Source organism: Desmodus rotundus, chromosome 8, assembly GCF_022682495.2.
Source record: "Desmodus rotundus isolate HL8 chromosome 8, HLdesRot8A.1, whole genome shotgun sequence".
Lineage (NCBI taxonomy): Eukaryota > Metazoa > Chordata > Mammalia > Chiroptera > Phyllostomidae > Desmodus > Desmodus rotundus.
In genome coordinates this window covers 1,241,200-1,257,046 of record NC_071394.1, presented here as the reverse complement: position 1 = coordinate 1,257,046, position 15,847 = coordinate 1,241,200, and the positions used below count along the sequence as shown (strand labels likewise).

The 15,847-nt window shown below is 66.1% G+C and overlaps 1 protein-coding gene across 4 annotated transcripts in view; it reads left to right on the top strand.

The window, feature by feature from the left end:
- ADGRB1 (adhesion G protein-coupled receptor B1) overlaps nucleotides 1-14,325 on the top strand; it is a 65,781-nt gene extending 51,456 nt beyond the window's left edge. For 3 of the 4 annotated variants that reach the window (XM_053930372.1, XM_071222201.1, XM_053930373.2), the window contains 8 exons: nucleotides 1,103-1,188; nucleotides 5,867-6,038; nucleotides 7,788-7,883; nucleotides 9,517-9,571; nucleotides 11,492-12,177; nucleotides 12,742-12,777; nucleotides 13,005-13,109; nucleotides 13,544-14,316. In XM_053930372.1, coding sequence (XP_053786347.1) covers nucleotides 1,103-1,188; nucleotides 5,867-6,038; nucleotides 7,788-7,883; nucleotides 9,517-9,571; nucleotides 11,492-12,177; nucleotides 12,742-12,777; nucleotides 13,005-13,109; nucleotides 13,544-13,741 — 1,434 coding nt within the window. In that variant the 3' untranslated portion in view covers nucleotides 13,742-14,316. Of the gene's footprint in view, nucleotides 1-1,102; nucleotides 1,189-5,866; nucleotides 6,039-7,787; nucleotides 7,884-9,516; nucleotides 9,572-11,491; nucleotides 12,178-12,741; nucleotides 12,778-13,004; nucleotides 13,110-13,543 lie in introns of all 4 variants that reach the window. The other variant, XM_053930374.1, reaches the window with a different exon arrangement.
- The last annotated feature ends 1,522 nt before the right edge of the window (nucleotides 14,326-15,847 follow it).

Here is a 15,847-nt window from a genome sequence, read left to right as displayed (position 1 = left end):
GCCTGCTGCAGGCAGGTGGTAGCCGGGGTCCTGCCCTCCTCTGACCCTGCCATGTGACAAAGCAGGTCACCCAGGAAAGTCATCTCCATGCTGTCAGGCTACAAAATATTTGGTGACCATGTCTGGGACCTTCTGTTTACAGGATGGTGGGAGGCAGGGCCCAGGCACCTGCTGACTATGGAGTCAGCCTCCCTGGATCCCTGGGCCCTGGGGACCCAGGTCCCCAAGCCTCAGGGACTCAGCCGGGGCCAAGCTGCCTCTGGGCAGGGTGGGAGCAGGGAGGGGGGCCTTCAGGGGAAGGATGGGGGCTGGGACCCCCCACATGCCAGCAGGAGAGACCAAGGAGGTACCTGAGGGGCACCCTGGGGATAATTCTCTGAGTCGCAGGGGGCAGTTAAGCAGTAGCCTGGGAGACCTCCCTTAGCACCAAGAGCCATTTCCCGGGGCAGGGCCCGCCCTGGTGCTGGGAGTCCTGAGTTACAGGCTGTGAAGGGCTCCAGGGAAGGCAGGAGGCAGCTCCTGGGTGGGAATGAGCTCCCCACGGTGGGCGGGATTCGAAAGCATGGTGGGGCAGCCCAGGGTGAGCCTGGGAGGGGCACAGCTGGCCTGGAGGTCGCTCCCACGCTCTGAGTACGGCAAGCGCATTCAGCCCCACTTGGGGGAGGGCCAGGCTCAGCCTGACCTCTGACCTCTGGACAAATGAAACCCCACCTTACACAATGCGGCTGACCATAGTGGAGACGGCAGGCAGGCCTCTGGGCTGGCCAGTTGCGCCCACCCAACACAGCCTGTCCGAAGAGACCCCTGTCACCCCATAAGCCTGCGCTGGGTCAGCCTGGCCCTTCCTCATGTCCACCCCGCCTGACAGGGCTCCCAGGTCCTGGCGGAGCCTGTCAGGTGGGGGGGTCACGTGGGAGGCTTGAGCTTCGGTGCCCGACCATGCAGGGGCAGGACGGGTCCCTGGGCACAGAGGACCTTGCCTGACAGCGGGAGCAGGTGGGAGGCCAGGGGGCACGAGAGCAGCGGCCGGGGAGCTGCAGGTGGGGGCAGGGGTGAGCGGTGGGGCTGGCGCAAGCACCCCACACCCACCTCTGCCCGGCAGGTGAACATGGCCATCGGGATCCTGGTGTTCAACAAGCTCGTGTCCAAAGACGGCATCACGGACAAGAAGCTGAAGGAGCGGGCAGGGTAGGACCCAGAGCTCACCGCCCTGCGCCCCACCCCACCCCAGCCCAGGCAGAGGCTGGGACCACGGCCTGGTAGGGTGGGAAGGGCCCCCACCAGCTCCGCCTTGATCGCAGCCGCAGTCTCTCCATCTGGCCTGTGACAGGGTGCGGGATCCAGGAGGTCCTTGGAGACCCCACCGCTGCCCGTCCTCCCCTCCCTCCCCTCAGGGTCGGGGCCCGCCCCGGGGTGCCTCCAGCACAGGAAGGAGGAGCAGTAGATGGGCCCAGATGGCCTCCTGCCCAAGAAAGTAGCCCAGGGAGGGCAGTGCCTGGCCAGGGGCACACGGCCCTGCTGGTGGTGGTTCCGAGTGGCTAGGCCATGCTCAGCAGTGGGGGGGACGTGCCCCACCTGGGAGCGCGCTGCTCCTTCGGCCTTGCAGGGAACAGGGGTGCCAGGTCACCGCCAGGCCGGCAGCGGGTGGGACCGGCCCCCTCTCTGTCCTGCCCCAGCCCTCCGAACCCTCCTCACCTTGCCTGTACCTTCCCTGTCTGTCCCTCAGCCTGGCTGGTGTCTGCGTCAGGGTCCCCCCTACACCTTGTGCCAGTCTTGTTTGGCCTGTCTGTCTCCTCTCTCCCCATCCCCTCCTGCTCCTCTTGCTCTCCCGGTGAGCCAAAGCTTCAGGAAACTGGCCCCTTGGGGCCCTGGTGGGTTCTGGTCTTGGGTAGAAACCTGCCCCGGGGAGGCCTGTGGCCCCGGAATGCCCGAAGCAGCTGGGAGCCTGGCCTTGGGGTTGGCGGTCTGTGCTAGCCCGTCCCCACGACACAATCCCCGCCCCGCTTCTTGGACGGCAGGAAGGCCACACGCCTGGCTAGTGAGTGACTCGGGCACACCCACCCCACGCAGGGCTTTGGCCGCACCCTGCGGTCCCCCTTGAGGCAGGCCCCGTCGTGTGCCGGTACAGTTGAGCAGACCGAGGCTCAGGCGGGTGGCAGGTGGCGCAGGACAAGAGCCCGGTGAGGTGGTTCCACCAGCCCAGCCCTTCCAACCGCTGTCTGCTTTCGGTGGCCCCTTCCCGCTGTGCCCTGGGGGCCGGGCTGGAGAGCATGGACAGGAGGCAGCCCCAGCCCCTCACCGCCCCCCGGGGCCACTCACATACGCTCGGAGCACGCTCGATGGGCCACCGTCCTGGTCACTCTCAGGCAGGGGGCATGTGTGATCAGACCAGGCACGGGGGACCAGAAGAACAAGGCGTGGCCTCCACCTGAGGGTTTTGCTTCTTTGTGCGAATGTGGCTGGGCAGCTGCAGCCCTGCGTACACAGGAGCCGGCCCAGACCCCATCCTCCCTGGCCCCCAAGACCTCACCTCCCGTCCCGTGGGGCCCCGTCCCCATCCCTGCTCCTTCCCGGGACCTCATCTCCCCAAGACCCCTTTCCCACATTCTCCAAGACCCTGTCCCCATCCCCCAGGACCCCATCCCCTCCCCAAGAGGCTTGGGCTGGACTGCGGTCTGGCCGCCCCCACTGCCCCCTTGTTCTCTGCAAGAACCGCGTCTGCTCTGTTCCAGCCTCTGTCGCACTCACAGTCGGCTGCCCCAGGCCCCCCTCGGGCGTGCTCCCACACGTGTCGAGTGCGGAGCCCTCTCTGCGCCAACGCCACCTCTGAAGCTGCCAGCAACACCATGTTAGTGCCCTTCGGTGCCCGCCCACCTGCCCGCCAGTCTCCTCTCCTCTGAGTCATGCATTTTGCTTGTTTGAAGCTTTTGCTGTCATTTCCGTCCTCCCTGCTGCTCTCCAGGGCCCCTAGGCAGCCCTTGCTCCACCCCCCACCCCCACCCCCCACCGCCCCTTCCCTCCCCCAGGGCCTCTCTCTGCCAGAGAGAGCAGAGGGCAGGGAGCCCGAGTGTGCGCGGGACTGTGAGCGTGTGGGCACAAGTGTGTTCACATGTGTGTGCCTGCATGTTGGCCAGTGTGTGACTGGGTGTATGAGTATGACAGGCAGGCAGGGCCAGCGTTCTCGCTTGGTGTCCCCGGCACCACCCAGGGCTGTAAGCAGGGCAGGGCGTCGTGGGCCTGGCATCCCGGGGGGCGGCTGCACCTGGAGGGGGCGTGGTCCTGTCTCGGGCACGCACGTCCCTGACCCTGGGACCCTCCCGTGTCCGCTCCCTGTGCTGGACCCTGGGGCCCAGGACTGCAGAGCCCGCGTGGAGGGCATGCTGCCCGTGGGCAGCGCGTGAGCACCGGTGGGCCCGGGTCAGGTTCGGGCTGGTCTGGCTGAGCCAGAAGCCTCTGCAGTGCGCGAGGCGGGGGTGGGGGAGCTGCAGGGAGCATGGCCGGCAAACACAGGTTGCACTTGGGGGTACATTGCCCTTGGGTGCAGACGTCACCCCGTTCCTGTTTCACACACCAGCCTCCATGGAGGGCAGCACCTCACCCTGGGATGTGGGGCCTCTACCAAGAGCTGGGGGTGGGGCATGCCCTGTGGGGTCACGCCGCTAGTCAGAGGCGGTGGCCGTGCCTGACTCCACTCGGTGCTCAGAGCCCCCGCCCCCTCCTAGGGGCACCTGACTTTGCCAAGGGGACAGATGAGGTGACTGTCCACAGGCCTCCCCCACCGGCTCCTCCCCTCCTCCGATCAGGCAGGGCCTGTGTGGGCTCCTCCTTGCGCCTCTGCAGAGGCTGCAGGCGTGAGTTTCAGGTCCCCAGGCTCAGCCATCTGCCAGCTCAGAGGCGTGGGGCTGTGACTGTCAGTCCTCAGGCCGGGGAGAGATGACTCACGGATGATAAGGAGTCAGGTGGGGGTGGCGCTGGCCCCGCCTACTCTGGCCGTGGGATCCGGGCCCAGCCAGAGAAGGCCCACATGGAGGCGGTGAGGAGGGGACCCTGAGGCCCCACCCACCACAACGGGGAAGAACTGGGTCGAGAACTGGGAAGGGGCGAAGGACAGCCTGCACGGGGTGCGGGCATCTTCCTGGGAGGCCCGCTCGTCAAGGCTCCGTGCCAAGTGTGGGCACAGTGGTGTGGGGGGCAGGTAGAGACCCGCCACCGAGTGAGAAGGGAAGCGTGTAGGGGGGGCCCACCAGGAGCCCTCCCCACCCGGCCAGCTCCCCCTCCGTGCTGGTGGCCCCCAGGGCCCTGCACAGGACAGGGTCTTGTTCAAGGGCAGCCCTGCTGTCTGAGGAGGGGCCGGGGGAGGGGCCTGCGGGAAACGCCAAGGTTGTCTGGGGTGGGAGGGGAGGGGAATGTCTGTGAGGTCCAGTTCTGGAGCCCCTGCTCTGCCTGGGGCTTCAGAAGGGGTGGCTTCAGGGTGACCCCTGGCTCTGGCCTAGACCCCCCGGTGGGCAGCCATGGGGCAGTCCTTGAGCTGGGGCAGGCCCTGGGGCTGGGGGCAGGACCAGGGCCTCTGTCCTGGAGGAGAAACCTGGGCCTGGGCTTGGGGACCCTGGTCTTAGAGACGGATGGAGGGGGAGGAGGAGAGTGAGGGACAGGAGGGACAGGAGGAATCGAAGGGGGAGGGCGGGGCCCAGGAGGCAAGTGGGGCTGCTGCGCCCAGTCTGGGAGTCCTGGAGGTGAGTATCAGCGGGCGTGTCCCAGCCTTTGCACTTGGGTCCCCTGTAGGTCCTGGCCCGCAGGGCAGCGTGGGCAGTCTGGGGCAGTTTCTGCGCCTGGCCGAGGCTCCACAGATTTGGAGGTCCTTGTCCTGGCTGGTCCCCAGCCCTGTGTCCCCTGCTGTTTCCTGGTGGCCTTGCCCTACGTCCCCTTCTCTGACATTCTGCCCCACCCTCTCTGCTTTTGCTGTGAGGGATGAGGGAGCCAGTGGCCTGGACAGCAGCCCCCACCCCTGGGGGTCACTTCAGTGGCCCCACCAACCCCTCAGAGCCCTTGCAGGCCATCACCCATTCTTGGGGGCAGAGCACACCCTGGCTGGGTCCTCGGGCCGCTGTGGCCCTGAGAGGCATGACAGTGACCAAGATGGGCCACGGGTCCTAAGCCCTGACAGATGCTCTTCCTGTGCCCACAGCAGCCCTTTGAAGTGGCTTCGTGTCCCCCCCATGCAGTCCGAGAGACAGGCTCCAAGTGGGCACGCATGGAGCCTGTAATGCAGGGAGTGGCCGGGACTGCCGCGGGCAGTGAATGGGGAGGGCGGGCATGCTCCCGGAGGAGGCAGAGAAGGGAACCACCATGAGGAGGAAGCGCTTGTCAGTCTCCGTTCCTGTCGGTCTCTGCCCCAGTCCTCTGCCCGCCTGGCTGTGTCTGTCCTGTCGCCTCCCTCCCAGACTCTCCTCTCTGTCTCTCTCCCTCCCTTTGTCCAGAGCCCGGAGGCCTGGCCAAGCACCCCACCCTGTGGCCATCTTGCACTTCAGGCCCTGGACCCCTGACCGGGGGGCCTGAGGGTTGTGTGGGGCCCTGGGAGCTGGGATCCCAGGGGCCTCCTCCCCTCCCTGTGGCCCCCCAGTCAGTGAGAAACTCTGGTGTCCCAGAGGGCTCCCTCCCTCGCCAGGCACCGACCTCCCGAGTCCCCAGCTCCCCCGGGGTCATCGCTGCTGGTGGGACTCGGAGGCTGCTCAGGGAAGGGTGGAGCGCCCTGGCAGAGGGGAGACAGTCCAGGCACGGGAGGCCCAGGGGTGCAGAGACGGGGCTGAGGCCTGGGCGGCCCCTCTGGGCTGCGGGCCGGGCAGCCCTGACGCGGCCCCATCCGCAGGGCCTCGCTGTGGAGCTCCTGCGTGGTGCTGCCGCTGCTGGCGCTGACCTGGATGTCGGCCGTGCTCGCCGTCACCGACCGCCGCTCCGCCCTCTTCCAGATCCTCTTCGCCGTCTTCGACTCGCTCGAGGGCTTCGTCATAGTCATGGTGCACTGCATCCTGCGCAGAGAGGTGGGCGCCCCGGGCCGCCGGGCGGCCGCCTGGCCCGGCCCCTGAGACGTCCCTGTGCCCCGGGCTGGCTCAGAAGGGGTGCAGGGTGGGCCCGCGGGAGCCACCGGAGATGTGAGCAGCGTTCATGGTGGCTGAGACCCCTGTTCTGGCATTTTCTCTCCAGAGGTAGCCAGACCAGGTTCTTACCCAGCTACATCCCTGCTGCCACCTGGCAGGTAGCAGGGATTAGGGCGATGTCCCTAATCCTGGAAGAGTCCAAATGGGAAAAAATGTGCGTCTTGGTCGATAGACTTGGTGCTGCTTCAGGGGCACGTGGAGAGCAGCGAGGCCAAGTGCAGGGTCACATGGGGGTCCCCGATGGGCAGGGAACAAAGTCCCAGCACCAGGACGTCCGTGGGGCCGCGGGGGTGGGAGTGGGCGGGCAGATTCCACATCCCCTGGAGCCTCCTGGAACCCGGCAGAGGGGTGAGGTAAAGCCCACAGATCCGGAAGGATGCAGAGGACTGGAGAGGAGGCAGCGGCGACAAAACCTGGGAGGCTGGGAAGCAGAGCTCAGCCCAGTGCGCAGCTGCAACCGGAGGCCAGGGGTGGCGGGCTCACACCACGGGGGCCCAGAGAGCCCTGGAGTGGGGCCCCCTGGACCCCGAGGGAAGGCTGGAGTGGGGCTGCTGATTCTCCATCTGTTTAGGGAGCAGCTTCAGCTCCCCCTGAATGGGCAGCAATGCCCCCACCAGACCCCTACCTGGAGCGTCACTGTCCAGGGTGGACACGTGCCTGGGGGTGCCTGCGCCAATGAGGATATGGGTGCCATACTGAGAACATATCGGGAGAGATACTCGTACTGACCTTGGTCACCCCGCCAGCTGAGGACCCCCCCACACCGGGCTCATACCTCCTGGGAGGTGGGAGCCCCTCTCCAGGGGCTCTGGCCACAGGGAAAGGCAGGAGGATGCAAACCCAAAGTTTCTGCCATCAGAGGGCCCCCAGTGGGCCCCAGAGACAACCCACAGGAAAGAAATGTCATAGGAAGGGCCCGTGTGGGCCACGTTCCAGCCCCCAACAGGCTTGTACCCGCAGTCTTGTGACAGCCCCTTCTGTAGACGGCAGCCGCCTCTGGGGTTCAGCCCAGGTGGCCACACGCTGACCAGGCTCTAAGGCCATACTCGTGGCACTCGGTGGCCTAGCTTCTGTGAAACAGTGACAGCAGGCTACAGAAAGGGACCTCAGAGGCCAGAAAGCACACATGGGAATTACAAACACGTGAGCATGGACTGAGGCCGTGGCCCACCACAGAGAGGGTGGACGCTGGAAAATGGGTAGAAGGTGAATCTGGAGGGGCCACCCGACTGTCGCCTTCTGAAGAGTCCCTGGCCCTAGTGGGTGACCTCCCCGTGGATGGCACATGCGGCTTCTCCTCACACAGACCTGCGGCCCCACCCAGGACTCTTGGGGGTGCCTGAGCGAGGGAGGGCCAGGCCCTCGACAGGTCCAGACAGTCTGGGAAGCAGAGGCCATGATGGCAAAGGGCAGGTGGGACACCCGGAGACCCTCCTCAGCCTGATGAGGGCCCGAAGCTCCTGCCTGGGGACCTGAGCACCGTGTTGTGGGGTTCTAGCCACAAGGGGCACAGAGACCCTCAGATGAGCTGCTGGGTCTCGGTGGACCAGCCTGCCCCCGCCACCCTGCACACACCCAGGGCTGCCCTCATGGGCCAGGCTGCCACCAACCACCTGTGCTCTGTCCCCTCAGGTCCAGGACGCTGTGAAGTGCCGAGTGGTCGATCGCCAGGAGGAGGGCAACGGGGACTCAGGGGGCTCCTTCCAGAACGGCCACGCCCAGCTCATGGTAGGGCTTAGAGCGGGATGCAGGCTGCCTCTGTTCCCGCCAGGCCCCAGAGCCCCGCCACGAGGAGCTCTGAGCCCAGTCTGAGACTGGGGAGACTGAGGCTCCCCGGGGCCACACCTCTGGTCCAGGGTTTGGGGAGGGGCAGGCTGAGTGGGTGAGTCTGTGTGGGGCTGGTAGCAGCGGTGCCCTGGGTGTCCCTGCCCTTGCCTTACCTCCTGTCCTCTCCGGCTCCCCCTGGGGCCTGACTTCCAGGCCCTGCAGCCCCAGATGCCCTGCCTGCAAACCCCGCCCACTCCTGCTGCTCGCCCCTGAGAGGCCACCTTCCCTGGGGAGCCCTCCTGACTCCCCGTCACAGTGCCCGTTCTGTTGCTGGCAGTGCCTCGGTGACTCCTCTGCACTGACATTCTGAGACAGCTGCCCACCGGGCGCCCCTGGTGCGCAGTGAGCCGTCAGGCAGCAGGCTCCCATGGGGTCTTCGGGGTGCCTCGCCACGCCACAGTGGTTGATAGGGTCCCAGGCAGGGCCTCAGCAGATGCCGGCGACAGTCTGGGGCAGGCTGCTGGCGTTCTTCGGGGCAAGGCAGGCCGAGGTGGAGGAGGCCAGGTCCCGGACCCCTGATGCTGCTCCTGGCCTGACCTCCGACCTCAGGCTCTGTGGTCTTCCCGCTAAAGGAACCTCCAGGTTTGAGATGCAGGGCCTGGCTGTTCCCTGGGGCCAGTTGCCCCAGGGGAGGCCACACACTGACCTGGGGTGGCCGAGCCGGATCCCTAGCTCCTGTCCGGGCCAGAGTGGGTGCTGCATGCGGCAGAGACCACGGCCACTGCTCATGGTCCCACCCGGGCCCTGGACATCTGTGTCGCAACCCTGCTCTGCCTCCCTGGCTGGCCAGCCTCCCCGCCCTCAACCCCAGGCTGTCTCAAGGACTGAAGGGGCGATGTGGGGCAGGTCCCCATGCTGCACTGCTCAGCAGGTGGTGGCCTGGGCAGCAGGAGGCTCTGGTGTGGGGCCTCTGTGCCCCAGTGGAGGGATGGGAGGGCCAGCAAAGGCGTTCTTGAAGTAGAGGCCCGGGGGAGGCAGGCTGGGGAGCAAGGACGGGAGTACGCTGCGGTGGGACCGGCCCCCCACTTCCCAGCAAATCCACGAGTGCCCTGGAAAGAGAACGTGCTCACGTGTGCAAGCACACATATGCATCTGCACACATGCAAACAGTGTGTGGGCCTCGCATGTGCACACGCGTGCCCGTGCATGCGTGCACACGTGCATGTGCACACCTGTGGTGCCCGTGCATGCACGCACAGCCGGCATGCGCACAACAAACACGTGCATGTGTGTGGTGCACGTGCATGCTTGCATGCACATGCATGTGTGTGCGTGTGCGCACCAGCAAGAGCATGGAAGGCATGGCCACCCTTGAGGAGCTCACTTTGTGTGAACACATCAGCCCACGCACCTCTTGAGTGTGGGGAGTGTGCACACACACCAGACACGCATGGCACAGGTGCCCCTCCCAGGCGTGGCCGCAGCCCCAGTGTGGCCCTTCCCCACCAGCCTTCAGGTGTCACGGTGCTCGGGCAGCAGCCTCGCCCGGCCCGTGGCATGCGGGCCCTGACATCACCCCATCTCTGTCTTGCAGACTGACTTCGAGAAGGATGTGGATCTGGCCTGTAGATCAGGTGAGCGCCTGACAGGTGAGAGCGACAGGCGGCCCTCGCCCGGGCCCACCTGCTTCTTTTCTTTTCTTTGTACATCTGTCTGTTCATTTGTCCGTCCTCATCCAACCCCTGCCTCCCACAGCCCACCCGGGCGGGGTAGACGCTGCCCTGTGAGCCCTGACCAGGGAGACGGGGGTCTTCCAGCCCAGCCAGGCCCCTGGGGCTGCAGGCAGGGCCCCTGGTGCACGGGACACCTGTGCTGGTGGAGTTGGCAGCCCTGCACGGGACCACCTGGGGCCCTGCCCGCCCCACCCTGTCCCCATTGTGCCTCAGTCCTCAGCACCTGTGGACACCGCCAGTCTTCAGCCTCCACCCTCCTCCTCGTAGGGGCAGTGAGGCTGGGCAGGCTCTGCCCCCACCCCTCCTTCCCCTGTCACTCGCCCTGTCTGCCCTCCCTCGAGGGCTCATGTTCTGTGTTGCCTTCACTCCCTCATTGTCAGTCCAACCATCGAGGAGGGGCGAGGTGAATTTCCAATGAGGGGAACATCAGTGGGAGCAGGAAGAAGGCAGGCAGAAGGACACGCGACTGAGCTTCGTGGAAGCAAGGGCAGGAAGGGAATTAATTGCCCAATAAAAGGAAGCTCCTCCAAGTGTTCTATGAGCCAAGGGTCTGGGGAAGTGACAGGCAGTCTTTCTGGGGAACCACCCTCCCTCTAGTCTGTGAGGTATTTGAGAAAAACTTCTCTACAGACAACCCAGGAGATTGGCTGGAACAGCCCCAGGTGGGGAGTATCAGCTGCTGCCAGGAAGACCCGGGAGGGCTTCTTGGAGGAGGTGATCTGTAGGTTGGGCTGAACAGGAGCTGGAGCCACCCCCCTCTTAGGCTCATGTTATCTAGCCAGTCTCCCTGGGAGGCAGCCTCAAGACTTGGGGGCTTTGGGGGACTTGGCCCCGCCTTGTGTGGGCGGCACTGGCCTCTTGGCCTCTATTTCCTTCCTTAATAGGAAGGTGGCCCAGCCTGGCCCATGCCTCAGGAACAATGGATGGCTGGTGGCTGTGGGTCTGGGGATAGCTAGGAGAGCGTTTCAGGAACACAACCAAGCTCTGAGTGTGGGGAGCGGGGCCACTGCGTGGGCAAGGACCAGGTAGGCAGGCACCCGACAAGGGGCCGGGCCCTGCAAGCAGCCTGGGCCGCACGCCGAGGGCATGGGAGGCGCTCGTCCAGGTCCACGGGGCTTGACGCTCGGTCTGAGTGGGCAGGGAGGCCACAAGCGTGGGGCCCTTCTTCAGCCTGGTGGGGGGACAGGTTTGGCAGACATGGTTCCCTGTCAGACCACATGGAGGGGAGCTAAGAACTGTGGGCAAGGCAGCAGGGTGTTGGCGGCCTGAGTGTGGGGGAGAGGCAAGGGGGAAGGAGGCCTGCCTGAGAGGCTCCGGCCTGTAGAGAGCGAGTGACAGTCGGCCTGGGCAGTTGGGCAGCCGTGCACTGGCGAGATGGGACGCAGGGAGCGGCCGAGGAGCACTGGTCCTGGGGCTGGACAGAGGTGCGGTGGGGAGCCTGGGCAGCTTTGGGCTCTCCGAGGTCTTGCCCAGGCCGAATTCCAGGTGAGTGGTGGGGTCTGGAGCCCAGGTCAGAGGTCGCCGTAGCCCGGTCCCCCTGCAGCTGAACAGGAGAGACCGCAGCTGGGTCCCCAGGAGTGGGCCGTCCTCCCCACATGGAGGAGCTGTGTCCCTGCACTTCCGGGCAGCGGGGGTCACCTTGGGGCCATCAGAGGCCACCCAGCTTCTGGAAGGGCAGTGTGTGGGGGGTGGTCATCTGTCCTCTGGTGCAGCACCCTGTGTCCCAGCCTTGTGTGAAAGTACGAAGGAACCCCACCGGCTGCAGTGCCACACGGGGGGCGGGTTCGTCCAGTGGGGTCCTGGCCAGGCTGCTCTGACCCCTCCCCTGTCCCTCAGTGCTGAACAAAGACATCACAGCATGCCGAACAGCCACCATCACTGGCACACTCAAGCGGCCGTCACTGCCCGAGGAGGAGAAGATGAAGCTGGCCCACGCCAAGGTGCCGCCGCCCAACTTCAACAGCCTGCCGGCCAACGTGTCCAAGCTGCACACCCACGGCTCCCCCCGCTGCCCCGGCGGCCCCCTGCCCGACTTCCCCAACCACTCGCTGACCCTCAAGAAGAGCCGGGCGCCCAAGTCCTCCTTTGTGGGTGACGGGGACATCTTCAAGAAGCTGGACTCGGAGCTGAGCCGGGCCCAGGAGAAGGCTTTGGACACAAGCTATGTGATTCTGCCCACGGCCACGGCCACACTACGGCCCAAGCCCCAGGAGGAGCCCAAGTACAGCATCCACATTGACCAGATGCCCCAGACACGCCTCATCCACCTGAACATGGCACCTGACACCGGGCCCCCCGCCCGCAGCCCGCCGTCCCGCCAGCCCCCAGAGGCACCCCCTACCCAGCCCCCACCACCCCCACCTCCTCCACCCCCACAGCAGCCTCTGCCCCCGCCGCCCACCCTGGAGCCCGCGCCCCCCAGCCTGGGGGAGCCCAGGGAGCCTGCCGCCCACCCAGGGCCCAGCACAGGGACTGGGACCAAGAACGAGAATGTCACCACCTTGTCCGTGAGCTCCCTGGAGGTGAGGGCCGCCCGGGGTGGGGAGCCAGGGTCCCTAGCTGGCAAAGGAGGGGTGCCTGCCCCAGGCGCCTCAGGTTTGGGCTGGCAGCCAATGTCAGGGAGGCAGCGCCCTACCTCGCCAGCCGAGAGTCCCATTGGCCTGGCCTAGGACCAAAGTGTCCTCGCTCTGCCCAGAGGGAGTGACAGCTGCTGTTGCCATATGCGCCCAGTCCTGCTGGGCCCTCAGGATATGGTCCCCAGAGGGTGGTCTCGCCCACTGCAAGGGGCTCAAGGACCCCCACCTGCACTCGAGCCTGCTGGGGCAGAGCCCCTCCCTTCTGTAGTTGGGCAGTCACTCCTTAGACCGACCTGAAACCTGGAGTTGACCCCCAAGCCCTGCTCAGCCTGTAGGACATGGACTCAGAGACTGGAGGGGTGGGGGCAGCCAGGCCCAGGGCCCCAAGGGCAGACATGGGGTGCGGGGGTTCTTGCTACCCCACCTTCAGGCAAGGAGAGGCCAGGACTTGTGGTCAGGGAGATTTTAGGGAGCTGGCTACAAGCATGCACAAACCCTTTCTCCCCACAGAGGCGGAAATCGCGGTATGCAGAACTGGACTTCGAGGTGGGTCCCTGGGTCCCTTCCCCCAAACACCTGGGGCCAGGTGTGTTCCGAGCCTCTGGCCAGGCAGCTCAGGCTGGCCCAGCAGGCAAGGCAAGACCTGGGGAGGAGGATCCTGCCCCGACCTGGGAGGCCTGGTCCCCAGGAGCCAGCCCACAGGCCAGCAGAGGGCCGGTCAGGGCAGCCCCCCGCAAGCTCAGGACTCCCGCCCACCCCTCCTCCCCCTGCAGAAAATCATGCACACGCGGAAGCGGCACCAGGACATGTTCCAGGACCTGAACCGGAAGCTGCAGCACGCGGAGAAGGACAAGGAGGTGCTGGGTCCGGAGAGCAAGGTTTGGGGGCACGGCGGGACCTGGGGGCAGTGGGACAGGGCTGTGGGCATGGGGCGGGGCGGGGCAGCCAAAGAAGAGTCCTTAGGTGAGACTGCCTCTTCCCGCCTTCCTCCTATCCCATCCATTCATTTCTTTATTCATCCTACCTTGTGGGTGCCCTGGATAGGTTGGGGCCCTCCTGGAAGGGTAGGAAGTGTGTGGGGGAGAGCGGCCTGGGGCCTCCAGCTGCCCTTCCCTGAAGGTCACCCCAGACCCTGACCCAGTGGTGGACCGCAGCCCTGGTGCAGCCTGGGAAGAGCTTTGTGCTTGCCTGCCCCCCTGTGCTGGGCCTCCGGTGCCCCACCAGCACCTCTCAGGTCTGACTCCCGTCTTCATTCTTTTCTCCCCGCCCCCCACTGTCTGTCTCCCTCTCCTGCCCACCCGCTGGCCAGCAGCCAGAAAAGCAGCAGACACCCAACAAGCGGCCCTGGGAGAGCCTCCGGAAAGCCCACGGGCCACCCGCGTGGGTGAAGAAGGAGCTGGAGCCGCTGCCTCCATCGCCACTGGAGCTGCGGAGCGTGGAGTGGGAGAAGTCGGGCGCCACCATCCCGCTGGTGGGCCAGGACATCATTGACCTCCAGACCGAGGTCTGAGCGGGCGGGCGGCGGCCACGCGCTGGGCACGGAGGTGGGATGCTGCTCCGCCCGCTCCTGCCGCAGGACGGGCGCCGGCACACTCGAGGGCGGTGGGCCAGGCCCGCGCCCCAGCCTCAGGGCACTCGGACGGCGGCCAGGCAGAGGCCCGCAGTGCTGGGACCAGAGCCAGACGGGACAGGAGGTGGCAGCCCCAGTGGCACAGGGCTCCAGAGGCTGGAAGGCGCCTCAGACTCTGCCCTCCTCGGACCCAGCCCCGGTGGTTGGACGGGCAGCCGTGGACAGTGGCCAGGCCGGGTGCGGCCAGCACCCCCGGGATGCCCGCCTGAGCCGCTGTAACAGAGGACCAGCCTGCTTGGCCCGGCCGGCCCGGCACCGTTTTTTAGACACCCCTCTTCCTCGGAAAGCAGCCAGCCCCCACCCCCCCCCGGGCCCAGGCCGCCTCGACCCAGGCAGGGGGCACAGCCCTCTCTCCCGCCTGCCCGCAGCAGCAGGCCCAGAGGCCCACTCCAGGACGAAGCAGGGGTGGGGAATCTATTTTTTCTCTCCTTTTCTTTTCTTCAATAAAAAGAATTAAAAACCCACGCCTGTTCTCTGAGGCTCCCCCTGGGCAGCACGCAGGCCTGGGCCCTGCAGCTGAGGCTGAGGCTGGACGCCGCCCACCAGCCTCACTCCCTCCACCCAGCAGAGAGGCTGGGGAGGCCTGGTTGGCCCTCGGCTTCGCTGTGCCCTGTGCCCTGCTTGGGCGTCAGGGACCTGCCACATGGGCCATGGCCCCAGGCAGCTGCTCATCTCCTGGGGGGCTGGGAGGGAACCTGCTGGGGAGCCCAGGATGCTGGGGGCTCCCATACCTCCTCCTCTCCTCAGACTTCAAGACTCATGCGGCAAGCATTTGACTTCCCTGGGGCCCTAGTCGTCAGAGGGGGGACAACCTGGGACAGTGAGGAAGACAGAGTGGAGGACTCGGGGGAAGGGAGGGAGCCCGGGGCCCCACCATCTCCTCCAGGACCCCTGCCCTCCTCTGCATCCCCCGTCCCACCCACCTACCCCTCTGTCCTGGGGCAGGGCCAGAGCAGGCTGGACTTGGGACCATATTCCAGGGTCCCAGGACAGCTGCTGTCAAAAGAGGCGGGTGTGGGAGACGAACGTGGACACCCCCAGCTGTCCCTCAGCTTCCCCCAACACTTTGGGGCAGGGTGTGCACCGGGCCCCCTTCCTGGCCCGCCCAGTCCTTTGCCTAGTCCCACCTTGGCTCACACTGCACAGCCCCTACTCACTTTCTGAGGAAGGGCACCCTGGGAGCAGAAACGCTTGCTGGTCCTGCCACTTCTCCGTGCTCCCAGCAGGGGGCAGCCTGAGCCTCCGCAGGGAGCCCAGCTGGGAAGCTGGGTGGGATGGGGATGGTAGGCTAGGCCCCCACCCCCAGGAGGGCCCCCGTACCCCATAGGGGTGCCCCAAGGCCTCAGGAATCCTGAGGCAGTGAACAGAGGCTCCAGCTCGGAGAGGGGATGTGCAGGTGGACCGTTTGGGGGTGTGCAGTGTCTAGAGATTGTGGCCCGACACCATGTCACTCAAAATGAAAACAATGAGGACAAGCTGAAAGGGGGGCTGCCTGGCCTGGGGTTCCCATCGTGACCTGCCCATCACTTGTCACTCCCCATCCAGGGTTCACCTTGTGACACCCCACCCCAGGGTTTTCACCAGCAGGTGCAGCTGGGATGGGGTGGGCGCTGTCTCCTGAGCGAGTGGCCACAGTGACCGTGGGCGACCACCCTGTGTGAGCGGACAACAAAGAGGGCAGGGAGAGTGCGTCTGTGCGGCAGCCAGGAGCAGCTGGTGCAGAGCCCTTCAGCCGCAGCAGGGGGCGCTCATGGACCGCGAGAGAGAGGGCTCTGGCTCCGCCACCCTTGTGAATGCAGCAGAAAGCCGAGAGAGCTGGAGCAACTGGCAGCAAGCCCAGCTTCGCTGAGGGGTTCTGGTGCGTCTGAGCCACTGTGCACCCCCCACCCCGCCCCAGACCTGCAGTCTCACACTCCCACCATGCTAGCTCTCCACCCAGCGGTGCGGGCTTCCTCAGCCCGCCTGCCCTTACCGCAGCCGGAGCTT